General features: G+C 48.7%; 1 protein-coding gene across 2 annotated transcripts in view; it reads left to right on the top strand.

Moving 5' to 3' along the window:
• The window catches only part of KTI12 (KTI12 chromatin associated homolog), a 298251-nt gene that overhangs the window by 267706 nt on the left and 14260 nt on the right, over positions 1-16285 (top strand). Inside the window, exons 6-7 of one of the 2 annotated variants that reach the window (XM_069624747.1) lie at positions 9457-9616; positions 9701-9763. In XM_069624747.1, coding sequence (XP_069480848.1) covers positions 9457-9616; positions 9701-9763 — 223 coding nt within the window. The remainder of the gene's footprint in view (positions 1-9456; positions 9617-9700; positions 9764-16285) is intronic. The other variant, XM_069624748.1, reaches the window with a different exon arrangement.

The following is a 16285-nucleotide window of genomic DNA, read 5'->3' as shown; positions in this document are numbered from 1 at the left end:
CTTGTTCCCTTTGACCGTTCATTGTGACTCTCTCTAATCCCCGCTGCACTGGTCCGTCACCAGAGGGTCTCAGGCCTGTCGGTATCTGCGTTGTTGGACTACACAGTCCACCTCCCTGAGGTTGCACCACCATTGGCCTTTTTCCAGCTTCTGTTTACGTCCGACCTCTGTCTGGCTCTGAAGGGTTCCTCTGACCTTTCCACTGCATCCTCACGACCGAGGACTTGCTGCTTCTGCATACTTACTCATCCCCAGGTTTGAATTTCCCGGGGTTGACTGGATTCACACCGGCTTCTCTCTTCATGGAGTCCTTTCTTGCTTTTTATGTCCTGTAGTTTGGTCCTCCCCAGCGGAGTGCTACAGTCTCTTTTGTGTCAATGGAGTTTTCTTCATGCCTCCTCTGGCCACCCTTTCACAGTACTGACTAGACTTGGAAAAGGAGTAGTTTGTATAACTCCTTCAATCTTCATCTTGTCAGTACTTTTGGGAGATGCCTTATTATCACTCTGTATCTTCCTTTCATTCTTCCTAGTCTTTTTTAATTAAGATTGGATAAGCAAGAGCTAAAACAGGCTCTTCTAGGCTACAAGAAGGAGCTAAATGGATCCCCACCCTCCTCAATTTTGAACCCTGCAGACCGTCTAGGGCCTAAAAAAGCCACGTGGGGTTTCTCGCTATCAAGCTTGGATAACATGGGGCACTGATGGGATACTTTTCTGCGGATGGTGTCTTCGCCTGGGTGTTGTTTCTCTGCCAGTGCTTGAAAAGAAACAGAATTTAGCAAGCATTTTTGTCATGAGGTATATGGTGATGCAAGGTGGCACTGCACATGTGACGATTCACACATCTTGTCACTTCTCCCCAGCGATGATCCCTTCCATATGAAGCTAGAGAGGTGAGCCTGCTACCCAATAATCCCACTAGGGGTGGTAAAAAAAAAAGCAGGAAGTCCTTCTAGGGAGAGAGACCCCTTATAGGGATGGGGACTCCCGTTTGTTGAAAGACTTTCCTGAACCCTTGCCCCCGAGAAGCCTTGCCATTGTTGACTCCTTCCAATCTACCACTAGAGAATAATGCTATGTGTTATTGTGAAGTTTCTACTGTCTCATCTGTAAATCTTAATGAAGAACCAAAGAAACATACAGACTAACCAATGGGAGGCATCAACCAGGAACTGTGATCAGGTGGCCACAGGGAGATTACCTCCGAGAGATTGGCGGCCAAAGTTGACATTGCGCTGGGGTGGGCCCTGTTATATAAAATACACATCAAAGGACTAAAAGTTCAGAGAATCAGGGAGAGCCGTGAGGGAAGCTGGCGTTATTCCACTACAGCCTGGGAATTTCAAAGCCAGAACAAAGTAAGTCCTAAAACAGTCGATCCTCGGGCGAGAAGACTTTGCCCATGGGACGGAGAAGCCTTCCGTGAGTTGATACAGGCCCGACTCCCCTGGCAGTAACAAGGAACCGGGAGTTGGTGCGACCTCTGTGCGACCTCTGCAAGATGGACTGTGCGATAGGCAAACTGTGCTAAGACCACCAGGGAAGTCCCAGCACTACGGAGCCATGCCAAGATCAAAGAAGCCGAAAGAAGACGCGCAGGGGACGCATGCAGAAGAACTGATGTGAGAATAACCAGTTACTCGCCACAGTCAATGTAATGGGAGACCCGGGTGGAGTCCGGGGTGGTACATAAGTGAAGATAAGAGTCACTAAAGTTCTCAGTAGTGATCTCCCTCGTCACAGTAGTGATGCACAAAGACCCAAGAGTCAAGTCTTCATTGCGTGTGATCTCCCTCAAAGTAGGGCGAAGATAAAGTCCCAAATTACAAGAGACACTACACTGATAAAGAACTGTCTGAAAGTTATTCTCCCAGTAAAGTTTGACAACCACCTGAAGAGTGAATAATGCCTGGACACTGTTTGAAAATGGGAGGAACTAAAGAGACTTTTCCAATTTGTGAGAACTGCCAAGAACCAGTTTACAGAACTTTTCCAGAAGGACCAGGAGAAAGGGAGTAATTTTCCTGGCCTATGTCTAGTTGGTAAATCAGAATCTGTTGCAAGAGACAGCTGTTGAGTGAACTTGATGCTGAAGTACTTCACTGGGAGAAGGGAGTCATTCGCCCGGTGGTTAAATAGGCATTTTATTGTGTCCTCTATACAACTTGACATTTTCTGATGAACTTCATTTCCGTGATTTGCCTGGTTTCAATTGTCATTGTATTTATATTTTCACAAGTATAGTAAATTGTAACGCAAGTTGACGACCTCTATGAATTCTGCAATGAACGTAGTAAATCTATCAGACAAACGCATCATCGAGAATGGTGTCTTTGGAAACGATGAAATATACAAAATTGACCTGCATATTTGCAGTTTATACAAGATGTATTATTATAAGAAAGAAACTGCAGTGTTTTTATTTTAGGAGTGTTGACTAAAATGGTTGTGTTTTGGGACAAATAAACAGGGGTTGCCATTATAAGTTCAAAAATCCAAAACGGGTAAATTGTCTGATTTTTGTTTAGTGGTGGGTTGTTAAATTATCCTGAATGGGTGTTGCCCAATTAAATATTCCATTACAGCGAAATAAAAAAAAGTCAACTGAAAAGCGCAAGTTGTTGATCATGTAGTCAACTTATATTTTTGGGACTTGTTCAAGCGCATTAGTTTGCTTTTGCCTCATAGTTACAGGAAGTGCTGCCTTCACAAGTCTCTTTCACGGGAGTTATGCATGTACTATATGATCACTAATCAAACAAGTGGGAGATGGAGAATATTGCTTTAAGCGCCTACCATTTTGTCTCCTCGTGAGAAGTGACGAAATTGAGCACATTTCCCATCAGTCAGAGGTACCCGTCTCGTTACCACAAATGGGAAATGTCTTTTTTCTGACTTATTGCTAAATGAAGCTCTGATTGAAGGGTCCTAATCCTTCACGAAAAGAAATTCTTTCCAGGATGTTGATGCAATTCACTGAAAGATTCATAAATCTAGAGTGTGGTTTAGCAGCTTCAGTAGGAAACCTGCAAACCTATACCATATATTCTAGATCTTGAGTTTATGGAGATCGCAAGTGTTGCATTATTATTTCCATTTCCTGTTCTTGCTTTCATGGCAGTACATCTTCTACTCTTTATAGACCCCTCCTTCTTGTGAAAACCGTGTCGGATGATCATACAGCTCGATATCTCCAATTCAATGTTTTCCTTCTAAGAACTGGAAGCCTGAATTAAAAAAAAAAAAACTGGCAAGCTGGTACCACACACACTTACGCAACACACTGTTAGGTTATCAGTTAAAACGTTAGGGCATTCTTTCTAAAAGGGTTTTCTGTGTCAATGGGAAATTGGAATTCAGCTAGTGCTTCTGTCCTCCTGTCCTAGGTTTCCACCAAAAACACTTGTAGGTAATTTAAATACATCGAACTTGCCTGGGACTAATTGCACAACCCATTCTCCTGCGCCATTGTAGAAACAGATTAGGATAATGATAGTTTTGACTTTGATGTTTCATTCGTTTGCTGATCACATACTATTTTTCTGCTAAACAATTTGCCAATATAGTAGGGGTTTAGAATGAATACCACCTGAATGTGGGGGGCACTGTTTTTGTACTTATCACGGGGTCTGGTCTTTGAGGCTCTCTGAAATGTGTCACCATCTCAAAGATGATTTTCTGTTATTGTGTCTTAATTTTTCAGCTTACACTGTAGTAGGTATATTGGTATAATTATCTTCTAACGATAGTGTGCATCACTTTTGAGAGGTTGAACAGCCGGTTTCTTACTGTTCCAATTATTGCCTTTTTAGGACTTGTCAAGTCTTCTTTTTTTTTTTTTTTTTGTGGTGGTTGTAATCACCTTTTTAAACCGAAGATGTTCCTGTGCAGGTAAACAATGTTTTAGTTATATTTTTTTCTAGTTTGTTTGTTCATCCTTTAAATCTGGTACTCGAGCAATTGGTTTTATTTAGCCCTTGTCTGTGAGCTTTTGTGAATTGGTATTTATACTGTATTTGAGTCATGTTGGGCTTTGTTGTGGAGGTTATATTGATGTAGTCTGTAAAACCTTGTGCTGCTGCCTTAGCCAGGTCTGGTAGGTTTGTGCTACGGCTTTTTAAGCGTTGTAGGTAGTACTTGATCTGACAAGTGTTTCCCACCTTTTGACATTCTTGAGGATCATCCAAATTGCTATTGCATATTTTTATTACAAGGTATATTGAATCTTGACTGTATGCCGTTGGTAATCCCTTTAAATATATGATAAAATATGCTTACAGGTGTTTTGAGACTGCTTGTTTGTTATGTAAAAGGTTCCTGTACCGCGCACTGTTGCCAGCTGCGTGGTTTCTTGGCGCTTATCCCACCCCATGCTTTATCCCAAGGAAGGATGGGGTGGGATAAGTCAGTAGGACTGAGCAGGAGAAACCGGCGAGAGAGCTGTGATGTGCTGTTGGCAGCTTCAGTTTGGTTTACACCGCTGAGCATAGGTGTGTTTTTCGGTTGGTGGCCGCCATGTGCTGTTGGGCGAGGCTATGTGTGGTTTGTTTCATTATTGTAGTGTAGTGCGTGCAGTTTGTTGTGCTGTGGCGGTAGGGTTGTGTTTGGTTCAGAGTTTGAGAGGTGTATGCACAAGGATGCGTTTTTTAGTAGGGTTGGTTAGTGGCAGTACGCAATCCTACCCCCTCCGTTTTCACTGCCTGCAGCACATATCCCTTCCCTCGGCTTACATTCTGATGTGCTATAATTACCACTTATATGTTGTGTGCAAAGGTGTGGGTCCTAAACAGGGCTATTCAGTGGCAGCACCCTCTCAACCCCCAGTGTTCAGAACATTTGCCACTCTCATCCCTCCCTCCAGCACACCCTGATGTGCAGCAACCACCACCCCACGGACCCCCCCCCCCCCCAGGGTGGGGCATGCTCCCTGCAGTCCATCAGTTCCGAGTTCGGGACAACACTCTCTTCCCTTTTTCATCTAAGGTCCTCTCTGTGGTCCAATTAAGTTGGACCCATCTCTCTCGCCCCTGTTTCCAGTTTGACCCTCTATAGCGATGGGTACATTGATTTCTCCCCGGCCCCCCATTCAGATGCCTGTCTCTTTCCCTACACTTTTCTCCAGTCCGGCTGCTCTCCAGTCCTTTTCAGTTATGTATTAATTTCAAGGGGTGTGGGTGTTCATTTGTTTTTGTCCTGTTCTGGGTTTTTAGAGGTTTTCGTTTTTTTTTTTTTTAGATGGTCCTTCATGGTTCGTATTTCTCTGGGAGGGAGTTCCAAAGTTTTACAGCTAAGCAAGTGAATGGCGATCCACCACGTTTTTCTCGTGTGTGTGTGGTTTAGGTCTAGGCAGATGCCGTCGCTAAATCAGAGTGTTCTAGTTGGCTAGTAGATGGTGACAGAGACACAGTTGTATGTTTCGATTCCCTTTTGAAGAAACAAGTCAGTGATTGTACTTAAAGAGAGATGATAATTTGACACATCAGTAAAATAACCGCACAAGCCTATAGGCTTCCGAGCACTGACCGACAATATGGTGACTTTGCACCAGACAGACAACAAACTCCTTTGGTTTTAATAGCTGTAAATGTAAAACAGTTTTATTTCTTTTGTCCTTCCAAGTCAATGGAGGCCTCTATTTTGGTTGGACCTTCATCTGATATCGTTTTTAGTTCCTGGTTTTTGTCGCATTTCATCCCCTCTTTTGGTTGGCTTTTTTTTTAAAGAAAGATGTCGTGGGCTCTTTGATTTTAAGTGTTTTCCTACTCATGCTTTTATTTACATGAGAACATTTTGAACAGAAATTGTGGGGATACACTCCCCCTTCTTGTGAAGACTTTTCAATAACGCCTTTTTAAAAATAAAAAATGTAATGCTGTTCTGTCCATGCACCCGGAACATTACATTATCAATGCTACTTTTCAGAAATTTCCTTTCCGTTGGGAGCAGGAGGAGAACTCAGTGTTTTCTCGGGGTGAATATCATTGTTGCACATTTGTCCATTTTTTTTCTCCTCATTGTGAGGTTTATCATTGTCCAGTTGACTGCCTAAAACTGTATTAATAAAACCCACTCCAGCATGTAACATTCTCTCAGGACTCGTATGGTTTTTCTTTTGTTGCAATTGATACATTCAGCCTGAATGAGGACACAGCCCCTCATGCTAAACTTCCCATCTTGAGCTTTTCTAACGTGTCTGATTGGTTTATACCCCAGTAGCTTTCATTTCCTCTTACAGGACCTAATGTTGTACCCTGGGCATTTATCTGCCACAGGACCCCATTCATCATTTGTCATGATTTGGTGTGGCCGCATAGTTGTGAGGTTCCATAACTTGGCCATTCCAATGTGTCCCTCGTCCCGACCTTACCTACTAGATCCCAAGCTCTGACATGTCATTCAGCAAGAAGCACATCTACTGTACCATAGGCAATTCAAACAATTACCACCACCGCAGGGGTCAAACTGGGTAAAGAGTTGAACTGCACGTTAATCTCCACTAAAATCTTCTCGGTTTCAGAGCTGTGACTCTGTGAGGCGAGATATCACTCTTCACAGAGAAGCGTCAGTATACACAGACAGGGCAGAGATGTTGACTTGACCTGGTTTTATTCCTTTGAGTGCATGCGAGTTCCGCAGTCTTGAATATTGCGATTACAAAATCAGTGAATTAATATGGTAATTGGGTAATCGTTGCATTAAAATTTCTGAAAAGGCAAGTGTGCTCCCTGTCCTCAAACAACATAAAGCACAATTCTTGCCTGCCCCCATCTGAAGAATCGTAGCTCCATTTTGAAGCCAAAAAGCTAACCCCAAAAAGCATGTATGTAACTTTCAAGCAAAAACGTCAGCGTATCGTAGGGTTAAAAGCGCTTGGCTAAAGGCCTATTTTGCAGTGCAATGACTACAAGTCTTTTTTAGAAGACAAAGGAGGTGAACACTATCCAAGTCCTTTTTTCCTATTGTGTACTGTCTCCCTTCAAGCAAACTATTTCAACAATAGGATTATGGCATTTTAACCAGGGCTACATGAATAAGCAACTTTCTATACACCTCTGAAAGGAAAATCTCTAAAAACCTTTATCAACCAACATGTTTGAGGGTACTTGTTGTAGGTGCTTGGGAGGCAAGTATTCATGCCCAAATGCGCTCTCTGCCGGTTTTATGCAATGGTGTATTTGCCGTTCTTTCCCCCAAAATGTAACCTGGTGTTAAAAAGGGAGCCTATAAACTAGGGCTGTTTGTTCTTTTGGGGAAAAGGTGTTCAGTTGTGAAAATAAGCGCTTCCCAGTTCCTTCAGTAGACTGGATTGTAGCTCTGCAACGAGGACTGTTCCCTCTGCCGTGTCTGCAGCACTCCGTGCACAGGCAGGTGGATGCATGGGTGTCAATGAGGTTGCTTTTGTGTACTGCTACACAGACGGGTATTGGGAATGGTGGGAATTGAAGACCGCATTGGTGGTGGAAGGCACACTGGGAGTCCCCCGATATGTGCCAGCAGATTGGCATAATTGGGTCAAATCGGACATGAGAAGATGGATCACAGAAAGGTGATTTTCGTTGTATGTTGCCCCAAACCGTGTTGCTAGTTTGTTAGAGCAAACTGTCAAGCCATTGGTCCTGGCCCCATTATAAAAGGTATATAATTGCTCCCTGTGGCTCGCCCGTGTTTACTTGATTAGTTTCGTTTAGCGCACATATTGTCATTTTCTAAAAGTCGAAGTGCTGTTTGCTTCCTTTACCTGTGTATCCAAACATGGCTGTGTACATTTAATTGGTTAACCTATTTTAATAGCGTTGCGCCTAAAATGTAAAATTATAGCTTGATTTTCCATTATCTGGAAATCACTTAGATAATGTCCAGTATGGTACTTTATGCATGCTTAAGCAGTGCTCCTTGCCAGTGGCAGATTTAAGGCAAAGGGCCCCGTGGGCAGCACCTGACACAGGGCCCTAGGTGGGCGGGGCATGGAGGCGGGGCTTTGGGTGGGCGGATTTAATTGTGGTCACAAGTGAAGAATGGCAAACTTTAGGGACAAAAGCTATGTTTGTATGAAGTTGTCTTTATTACAGTTACCTAGGGGTCTGACTAACTGGAAACCTGCAATGCTCGGTGTAAGTCCAGTAACATGCTCTTTCTGCTGCCCTGTTGCAGCTTTTTTGGATGTGTCTTTGTGGGGATTAGGTCTGGCGGTATTCCGGGTGTGAGCGGGTAGAAATTGTTCTAATGTCAGAGTATTATGCATCAGTTCTATGGGGGATACAGTATGGCCGTGAAAAAGGCTCCCTGTAAGAGAAACGCGTAGGGCCTGATTTACACACGTTTTTTAACACTGGAAAGTCCCAATGAAAACATGTTTTGTAAATCCGGCCCTTAGAAAATAAATCGCTATTTTAAAAGCATTGTGAATAACTACTACAAAATGTAATTTGAAGTGGCTAATTTAGAAGTATTTTAAACAAGTATTCCAAACTGTAATTTGAAAGGGGCACGACGATGCTGTCTGTGGCCAAAGGCCGCCTTGTATTTGGGGACCGTGTAATATACATGGCGTTAAAATATTACACGAGCAAGTGAGGGCCAATATATTACACCTTTAAAGCGCTTAAGACCGAGATACAAATTATTTTAAAAAACATGCTTTTTTAGTAGGAAAAAACGGTGTCTAGGGCAATATTTCATTTTCATAAATGCGGATAATTATATTCGAAGGAAAAAAGCACGTTTAATTGTAAACATGCCCATATAAATTGCTTAACTAGAGCAGTTAACGGGGTTTATAAATAATACACTTGTCGAGGGCATGCATTAAAGGGCCCAAGTCTTTCAGGGAAGGGATGCGCTTGGGCAATCTGAGCTCCATCTGTTCCCATTACAGTAGGACCGTAGCTAAAAAATGGGAATTATACAGGATAAACCGAGCCGCCTCTAAAGCAAGGGCTTTGAGCAGAAGAGCGCTTCGCGGCCGATCCAAGCGCTTCAAAGGGCCTTTCACGTTTTACACACACACGCACACGTTGAGCAAATCAGCCCGCTAACAGATTGCTTCACTGCTGTCCTCTGCATTTATAATAGTGCCTCAGAGAAACAGGACCCTGCTGACGCAATGGTCTATAAAACTGCTGAGCGGCAACTACAATACGCATTCCTCTATAAAAGGAAGCACCGAAGCACCGCACTTTAAATATGTCTAAACAGAAGTTTGACCAGAATGATTGAACACGTCCAGGGAGCTGAACTGGAGTGACGTCACAGCTGAAAGGGCCCTGTGCTGTGTGGAAGGGGTGGGGCCTGGCACAGGGGCCCGGTCGTCATTTGTTTGTCTGACGACCGTTAAATCCGCCTCTGCTCCTTGCCACTGTTTGAGCACACCGCACAACGCTAGTGAACCAGTAGCCTTTAGTTGTGACCTACGTAAATAGAAAGTTTACTCAGCATGTGTCCTCTGCTCCCACAGATTTGATGCCCTAGTCAAGCGTTTCGAAGCTCCCGATTCACGGAATCGCTGGGACAGCCCTTTATTCTCTCTACAGAAAGATGACCCCCTGCCATTTGAAGACCTCTGCAATGCCATCTTCCACAGGAAGGCCCCTCCACCCAACCAGTCCACCCAAACAGTAGGTGGAAATGCAGCTTTTGAAATATGGTTTTACATGTATATCTTTGAAGCATACTTTTCTAATAGTATTTCTTTGTCGCAGCAACCTCTTTCCTCCACAAATTTCTTGCACGAGTTGGACAAAATAACCAGAGATGTTGTGACGGTATGTAATGTGCTCATTCATTTTTCTGTACATTTTAGAAAAAGTATAGCGTGCATGACTGAATATACTTCAGTGTTTGTTCAAATAAGTGCATATACTCATACATCTCATCCCCTTTCCTCCATCCTTGCAGGTGTCCCCCAACATGGGGACGGTTCCCCCATCGTCAGGCTGGGAATCCTCGGTAAAGAAAAAAAATCAGTATCAGTTTCGTTTCTGATCTGTAACCAATCACTGATCTCTGGGTCATACTGCCCACAGCCAATGACTGTCCTCTGCCTAAGCCCCTCCCCTGGCAGCCATCCCCAGATTTTTACTGCACGTTCAAGTGTTGGGAGTCCTCGTGCTTTAGCTCTCGAACTTGCTGCGTTTTCGCGCTTTTTTTCAGAGATTTACTCCTACGTCCCGTCCCCTTTCCTCCATACTTATGGGACATCTCTCCATCCTTTGGGACGGGACCGGAGCACTTTGTAAAAAGCATCCAAATTTTTTTCAAAAATGTATCCCTCCTCTTTCCTGCGCGGGGCCCGGCACGCGGCCGTAACCACGCCTACCTTGGCACCGCCCCGTGCATCGCCCGTCAGTCCTTTTCTCCGCACGATCGGGCAGGACGCACTTGCATCCTCGGAAGATTTTCTTCCGTTTTTCCCTCTCTGGCTCTCGCTAGCGTTCGTTTACTAGTCTGTCTATGTCTTTTAAACTAGATTTTCCAGACTGTTCATCGTGTCACCGTCGCTTCGCGAGGGCGGATCCCCATCCTCTTTGTTTAGAGTGTTTGTGTCCGGAACACAGTTGGGACTCCTGTTTTTACTGTGACTCTTTTTCGGTCCGGGCTCTTCAAAGTCGGTTGAAGCAGTGGCAGGAGGTGTTCGGTCGGACTCCTCCTTCACATTTTCAGGCGTTCATCGACGAGAAGAAAAACGCCCCGGTAAGTTCTTTGATCTTCAGAGCACCCCAGCCGGGGCATACCTTCCCGGGTTCCTCGAGCCGGGAGGGGCGTCGATCGCTCTGTTACCGAGGTTCGCCCTGAGGTTCCTGTCGGGCCTAATATTTCTACCAGAGTTTTCTCCAAGGGTCTCCGTAAGGGGCCTATGTTCACTGGAGTACACTCCGAGGCCCCTCCTGTGGGGGCTGTGTGTAGACCCAGTTCTACTGAGTCGTAGGGTACCGGAGCTTGCTCTGAGGCCGTTCTTTCGGCTTCCCTCAAAAACAAAACCGGGGTACGCCCCGAGGTCTTGGCTGGGTTTGAGGTTACCGAACGCAAGTTCGAGGCCCGTGCCGATAAGGCTTCTACCGGGCCTAGGTCCGAGGTCCCTCGTACAGAGGCTAAGGCTACTAACAGTTCTGAGGGGCCGGGCAAGGCCCTGTCGGTGACAGCACACCGTTCCCGCTCTTGTGGTGAAACGAGATCTGTTGGGGGCAAAGAAGAAAGTTTCTTCTTTTACCGACAGTGCCGAGGCTCTTCCTTCGAAGGCTCAGTTGGCGGTTGGTATGTCGCAGAAACATTCTAGGCCTCATAGTACAGGCTCTGCCGAGGTTCCTTACGTTAAGGCTAAAATTAAGACCCCTGATCCATCAACGGGGACCCCTTCCTCACTTCCTCACGTGCCGCAGTTCCCCTCAGATGAGGACAAAATGGCGCCCTTTCCCGCCACGACCGCGACGGCCATTTTAGGTACTACCCCTACAACTACGCCTTCGGCCCCTGGTGTAGGGTTCGGTCCTTCGGGTGAACCTAAGGTCCCTTGTGCGCATTCTTACCGGCCGGTTTATGATTGGAACGCCCGGATGCCTCTTCCGCACAATGTTTCGTTGCCCGCGGGGGCGGCTCCCTTGATTTATGTGGATACGTCGGTGGAGGGGCCTGTTTGGCACCCTTCCCTGTTGCGTCCCTGGATTTGTCCACCTCATGAGAGGCCTCCTCAGGTTCCGAAACAATCTTCTGAGGACGCCTTTTTCGGTAAGTTTCAAGCGCTTATGCGCACCGACCCCATGCAGGAATATTTCAAGGGGCTTTTCAAGGAGATATGTCCACCTCCGGCTCCAACCGCTCCGTCAGTGGTTCCGCCGGCTCCTCCCTTGCCCGCGGTGCCTCCCCCTGCGCTTCCGCCTGTGCCACCATTGTCCCCAGTGGACAAGGCAGTGCCTGACTCGGCTCAGCAGGAGCCGGACCTGTCAGATGACCCTCAAGGCGATCAGGACAACGAGGACCTGCCCCGCTCTACCAGAGCTTTCCATGACCGGGTGCTGGACATGATGAGCTTCTTGGATGTTCCGGTGCCCGAGGCACCTGCTCTGCAGGAGGGCGTGCTTTCTCGGGCTTTCACCTTTTCTCCTTTGGAGCGTACCGGCCTGTTCTTGCAGAAGGACGTTCTGGCCGAGGTCCGAAGAGTTTGGGAAAAGCCACACTCAGGACTTTTTGTCAATAAAAAGATTGACGCGAGGTACAGGCTACATTCCTCGGAAGAAGTGGCCTTGTCGTCTTGTCCGCCTCCCTCCTCCACAGTGGTGGCTGCGGCCACGTTGCAATCCAGACCTGCAGCTTCCTCCTCCGCGACGGCGACTCAGGTCTTGGGGAGGAGGACAAGCTCCTGGACTCCCTAGGGAGGAAAATCTTTGCCAATTCGGCCTTGCAGCTTAGGCAGGCCAATGCAGAATTGATTTTGGCGGGAGCTAACATGCGGATGTGGAGAGGTCTGTCGGAGTTTGAGGAGCATATTCCGGTCGAGAAGCTGGAGGATTTCAGAGGAGGCCTTTCCGATGCCAGGGTCTTGGCCCAGGATCTCCTGGAGGCTAAGGCTCATCACGTAGACACCTCGGCTCGGGGTCTGATGTTAGGGGTTGATACCTCGCGGCAAGCATGGCTGCATGCCACTAAGTTCTCGAAGGAGGTGCAAGACAAGGTCCTGGACCTTCCATTTGATAAGGAGCTTTTTCACTCTTCTACTGATGTAGAGCTCACCAAAACCAAAGACAGCACTCAGACGGCTAAATTTTGTCTGTTCTGGTTAAACCTCCCTTCAAGACTCAAAGGCTGTTGTCGCAAGGTCGACCTTCCTCTGGTTTGAGGGGCTTCCTCGACCGCAAAAATCAGAGTGGATACTCCTGCGGGGAATAACCGCCGTAGACAACATCGTACGCGGTATTTCTCCCGCTCCTCAGCCTCCTCATCAGGTTCAGGTGGTACCGCCACCGATAAACCTGCCAAATGAGGGTTTTCCGTGCTCGCATGAGACCCCGGTGGGAGGACGCATTGCGTCTCATTGGGAGGCGTGGCAGACCATCACAGAAGACAGATGGGTCTTGTCAGTCGCTCGAGCGGGCTTCCGCTTACCTTTACCCCCTACCCCACCTCTCAACCTTCCTTTTCAGATGTTGGGCTCACCCTCCCTCAAGGCCGAGGTTCAGAAACTTCTGCTCCTCAGAGCTGTGGAACCCGTTCCCCTTGGGGAGCGAGGGGTGGGCTTCTACTCCCGGCTGTTTACGGTGCCCAAACTCAACCAGGCTGGCCTGCGCACCATCCTAGACATTTCCCAGTTCAATCTTTCCCTACCGCAAGAGAAATTCAAGATCACTCCCGGCCAAATTCGCTCCTCTTTGCAGGCGGGCGATTGGCTCAGCGTGGTGGATCTTCAGGATGCGTACATGCATATCCTGATTTGGAACCCACACAGGAGATAATTCCGTTTCTCTCTGGGTGAGGAGTACTTCCAGTTTCGGGTGCTTCCTTTTGGCCTCAGTTCGGCGCCGCGTGTCTTCACGAAGATGTCGGTGATCGCGGCCCATCTTCGTCTCCAGGGTTTCCATGTGTATCCCTATTTGGACGACTGGCTCCTACGCAGCCCTTGCCCATTGGCAGCAGCGGGCAACCTCCAGTCTCTCCTTCAGCACCTGTTCCATCTTGGGCTGTCGGTGAACTGACGGAAATCCTCCATGACGGTCTCACAGGACCTGACTTTACTGGGTTTTCGTTGGAACACGATAGACTACCGTGTGTATCTGACCGGGGACAGAATGGCGGATCTGTTGGCCACGTGTCAGATGTTTACACAGTCGGAGAGCATGTCGGCCTGGTGGTTCCAGAGGCTTCTGGGCCTCATGGTCGCGTGTGTGCTGGCTCTTCCTCTTGCTTGTCTCAAAATGAGGCTGACCCAGATGGCTCTTCGGAGTTCCTGGCATCAGGCTGTGGACCCGGATTCCAAACGGATAATGATTCCGGATTCCATGAGAGTGGACCTGGACTGGTGGTCTTCTCTCAGCAACCTGTCAGTGGGCGTCGGGGTCCAGGACCCAAGCCCCATGGTGACGATCACGACAGACTCCTTCCTTTTCGGGTGGGGTGCGACGTTAGATCTTCTTCAGGTCTCGGACCTCTGGTCACCTCAGAACAAGCTCCTGCACATAAATCAATTGGAGCTTCTGGCGATTTTTCTGGCACTCAAGGCATTCAGACCTCTCATTGTCAACAAGGTGGTCCGCATAAGAACAGACAATGTGGTGTCAATGTACTACATAAACAAGCAGGGGGGAACGAAGTCTCCCCCTCTCGTGGATCTGGCCATTCAGATTTGGGAGTGGGCTGTGCTTCATGGGGTCTGGCTGCTTGCAGTGCACATCCCGGGCCGGCTGTCACCGTGGATGCCCTCAGCCGGCGGACAGTGGTCCGCTACGAGTGGGAGTTGAAGGCGGAGATCCTATCATGGATTTTCTCACTTTTCAGCACACCGGAGGTGGACCTCTTCACCAAGGCGATGAACAAGAAGCTTCCTCAGTACGCCTCCAGAGGGGCGGAGATCCTCTCTCCAACTGGCTGGAAAGGAAGAGCCCATCAGGTGAGACTTCTAAGTCCTGTGAGGGCGCCCCGGCGACGGGGGCCCAAAAAAAGGCAAAGCACCGCGAGTCGGCCGTCACCGAGAGTGCCGAACGGTCGGGCTCCTCGGCTGCCAGGCAGGGCGCATCCTCTCCGGCGCCATCAACCACGAGCCAATGCTCTGGTTCGGGGACGAGGAAAGCCAAGAACCCGGCGAAGCTTCTGGAGAGGCCCTGGTCGGGTTTGAAGGATCCAGCCGAGGGGGAGCGAGGCGGTGACCCTCCCCCCAAGGTGAAGGCCACAGGCCCATAGAAGGTGGTGAAGGCCTTGATTCACCCGACTAAGGCTAAGCCTCTGGAGGCTACATCAGTGGAGGCGACCTCGGGGCCCAGAGTTTCCCTGCCACCGCGGAAGGAAGCCTCTTTCTGGCCCATCGAGAAGACCCCCTTGAAGACCCTGGTGGAAAAAGGGGGGGGGGGGGGTGATGGCCATCGTGGATACGGACACAGCCTCCGAGGAGGAGCTGGTTGAAGTCTTGGAGGGCCTCGACGAGGGTGTTGAGGAGGCCTGGTCCCACGGGAAGGATCCCGACGAAGAGGACGACGAGAGCGACGGCGGTGCCGACGAGGTTCCAAGTCAACCGTCGCTTCCGGAGCCGCAGGACAACTCGGCGGCCATTTTGTTGGCAATACAATCCTTATGTACGGACATAAGAACGAGATTGCCCCCTAACACCGACAGAGGAGCCGGAGCCAGGCCCGTCGGGAAGTCCCCCAAGCAAGAGGCGACGGACCCATCCAGCCCCGCCTTTTCAGCCCTCTCTGCCTGCTCAACCTTTACCCTCGGCCCTGGGGATGACACGGGAACGGACACGGCCATGACGGGCACGGATGACGACAGCGGTGAGGACGGGACAGATCTCCCATCCCCTCCGACTCTGGCCTCCCCGCCCGACGAGATTGGGTCCTTCCACGCTATGATTGCCAGGGCATCCGAGCTTTTCCAGCTCTGCCCCGAAGAGAAGGAGGGGTTCCTTTACCAACGGTGCGAGGCCAAGAAGAAGACGGTCCTCGCCGTGCCTCTGCTGGATGACATCTGGGACGAGGGACTCACCCTTCTCAAGAACCCGTCTACGACGCCTGCTAAGAGGGATCGGTACGAGAAGAAGTACCTGGTCCTCAACGCGGCCCCCCTGTGCCTTAGGGCACAACCAACCCGTGACTCGGTCGTCTCAGTGGCGGCCAAGAAGAAAGCGGGGGGGATCGGCCTCAACATCAACTTCCCTGCCGGACGGCGAAGGAAAGAAGCTGGATGCAATGGGACGACGAGTTATCTTGTCGGCGGCAACAACGATTAAGGCTGCCAATGCCCTTGCAATCGTGGCCCGCTACGACAGGGAATTGTGGTACAAGATCGCCCCCCCCTGTTGGACTTCCTACCAGATGACAAGAGGGCGGAGGCCCTGGAGATCTTGCAGGAAGGTGAGGTGGCGTCGGACCACGCCATAACAGTGGCAGCGGACATTGCCGACACCGGTTTCCGCCAGCAAGGCAATAGCGTTTGCCTTAGACGGCAAAGGTGGCTCAAGGCGACGGTTTTCCACCAGGACGTACAAACCAAGGTGTTGGACATGCCCTTCGACAGGAACAACCTGTTTGGGAAAACGGTGGATGAGTCCCTCGAAGCCATCAAGGCGGACACGGAGACAGCTC

This window comes from Ambystoma mexicanum, chromosome 11 (genome assembly GCF_040938575.1).
Source record: "Ambystoma mexicanum isolate Mex_15411 chromosome 11, UKY_AmexF1_1, whole genome shotgun sequence".
Lineage (NCBI taxonomy): Eukaryota > Metazoa > Chordata > Amphibia > Caudata > Ambystomatidae > Ambystoma > Ambystoma mexicanum.
This window is presented reverse-complemented; position numbering and strand designations above follow the sequence as displayed.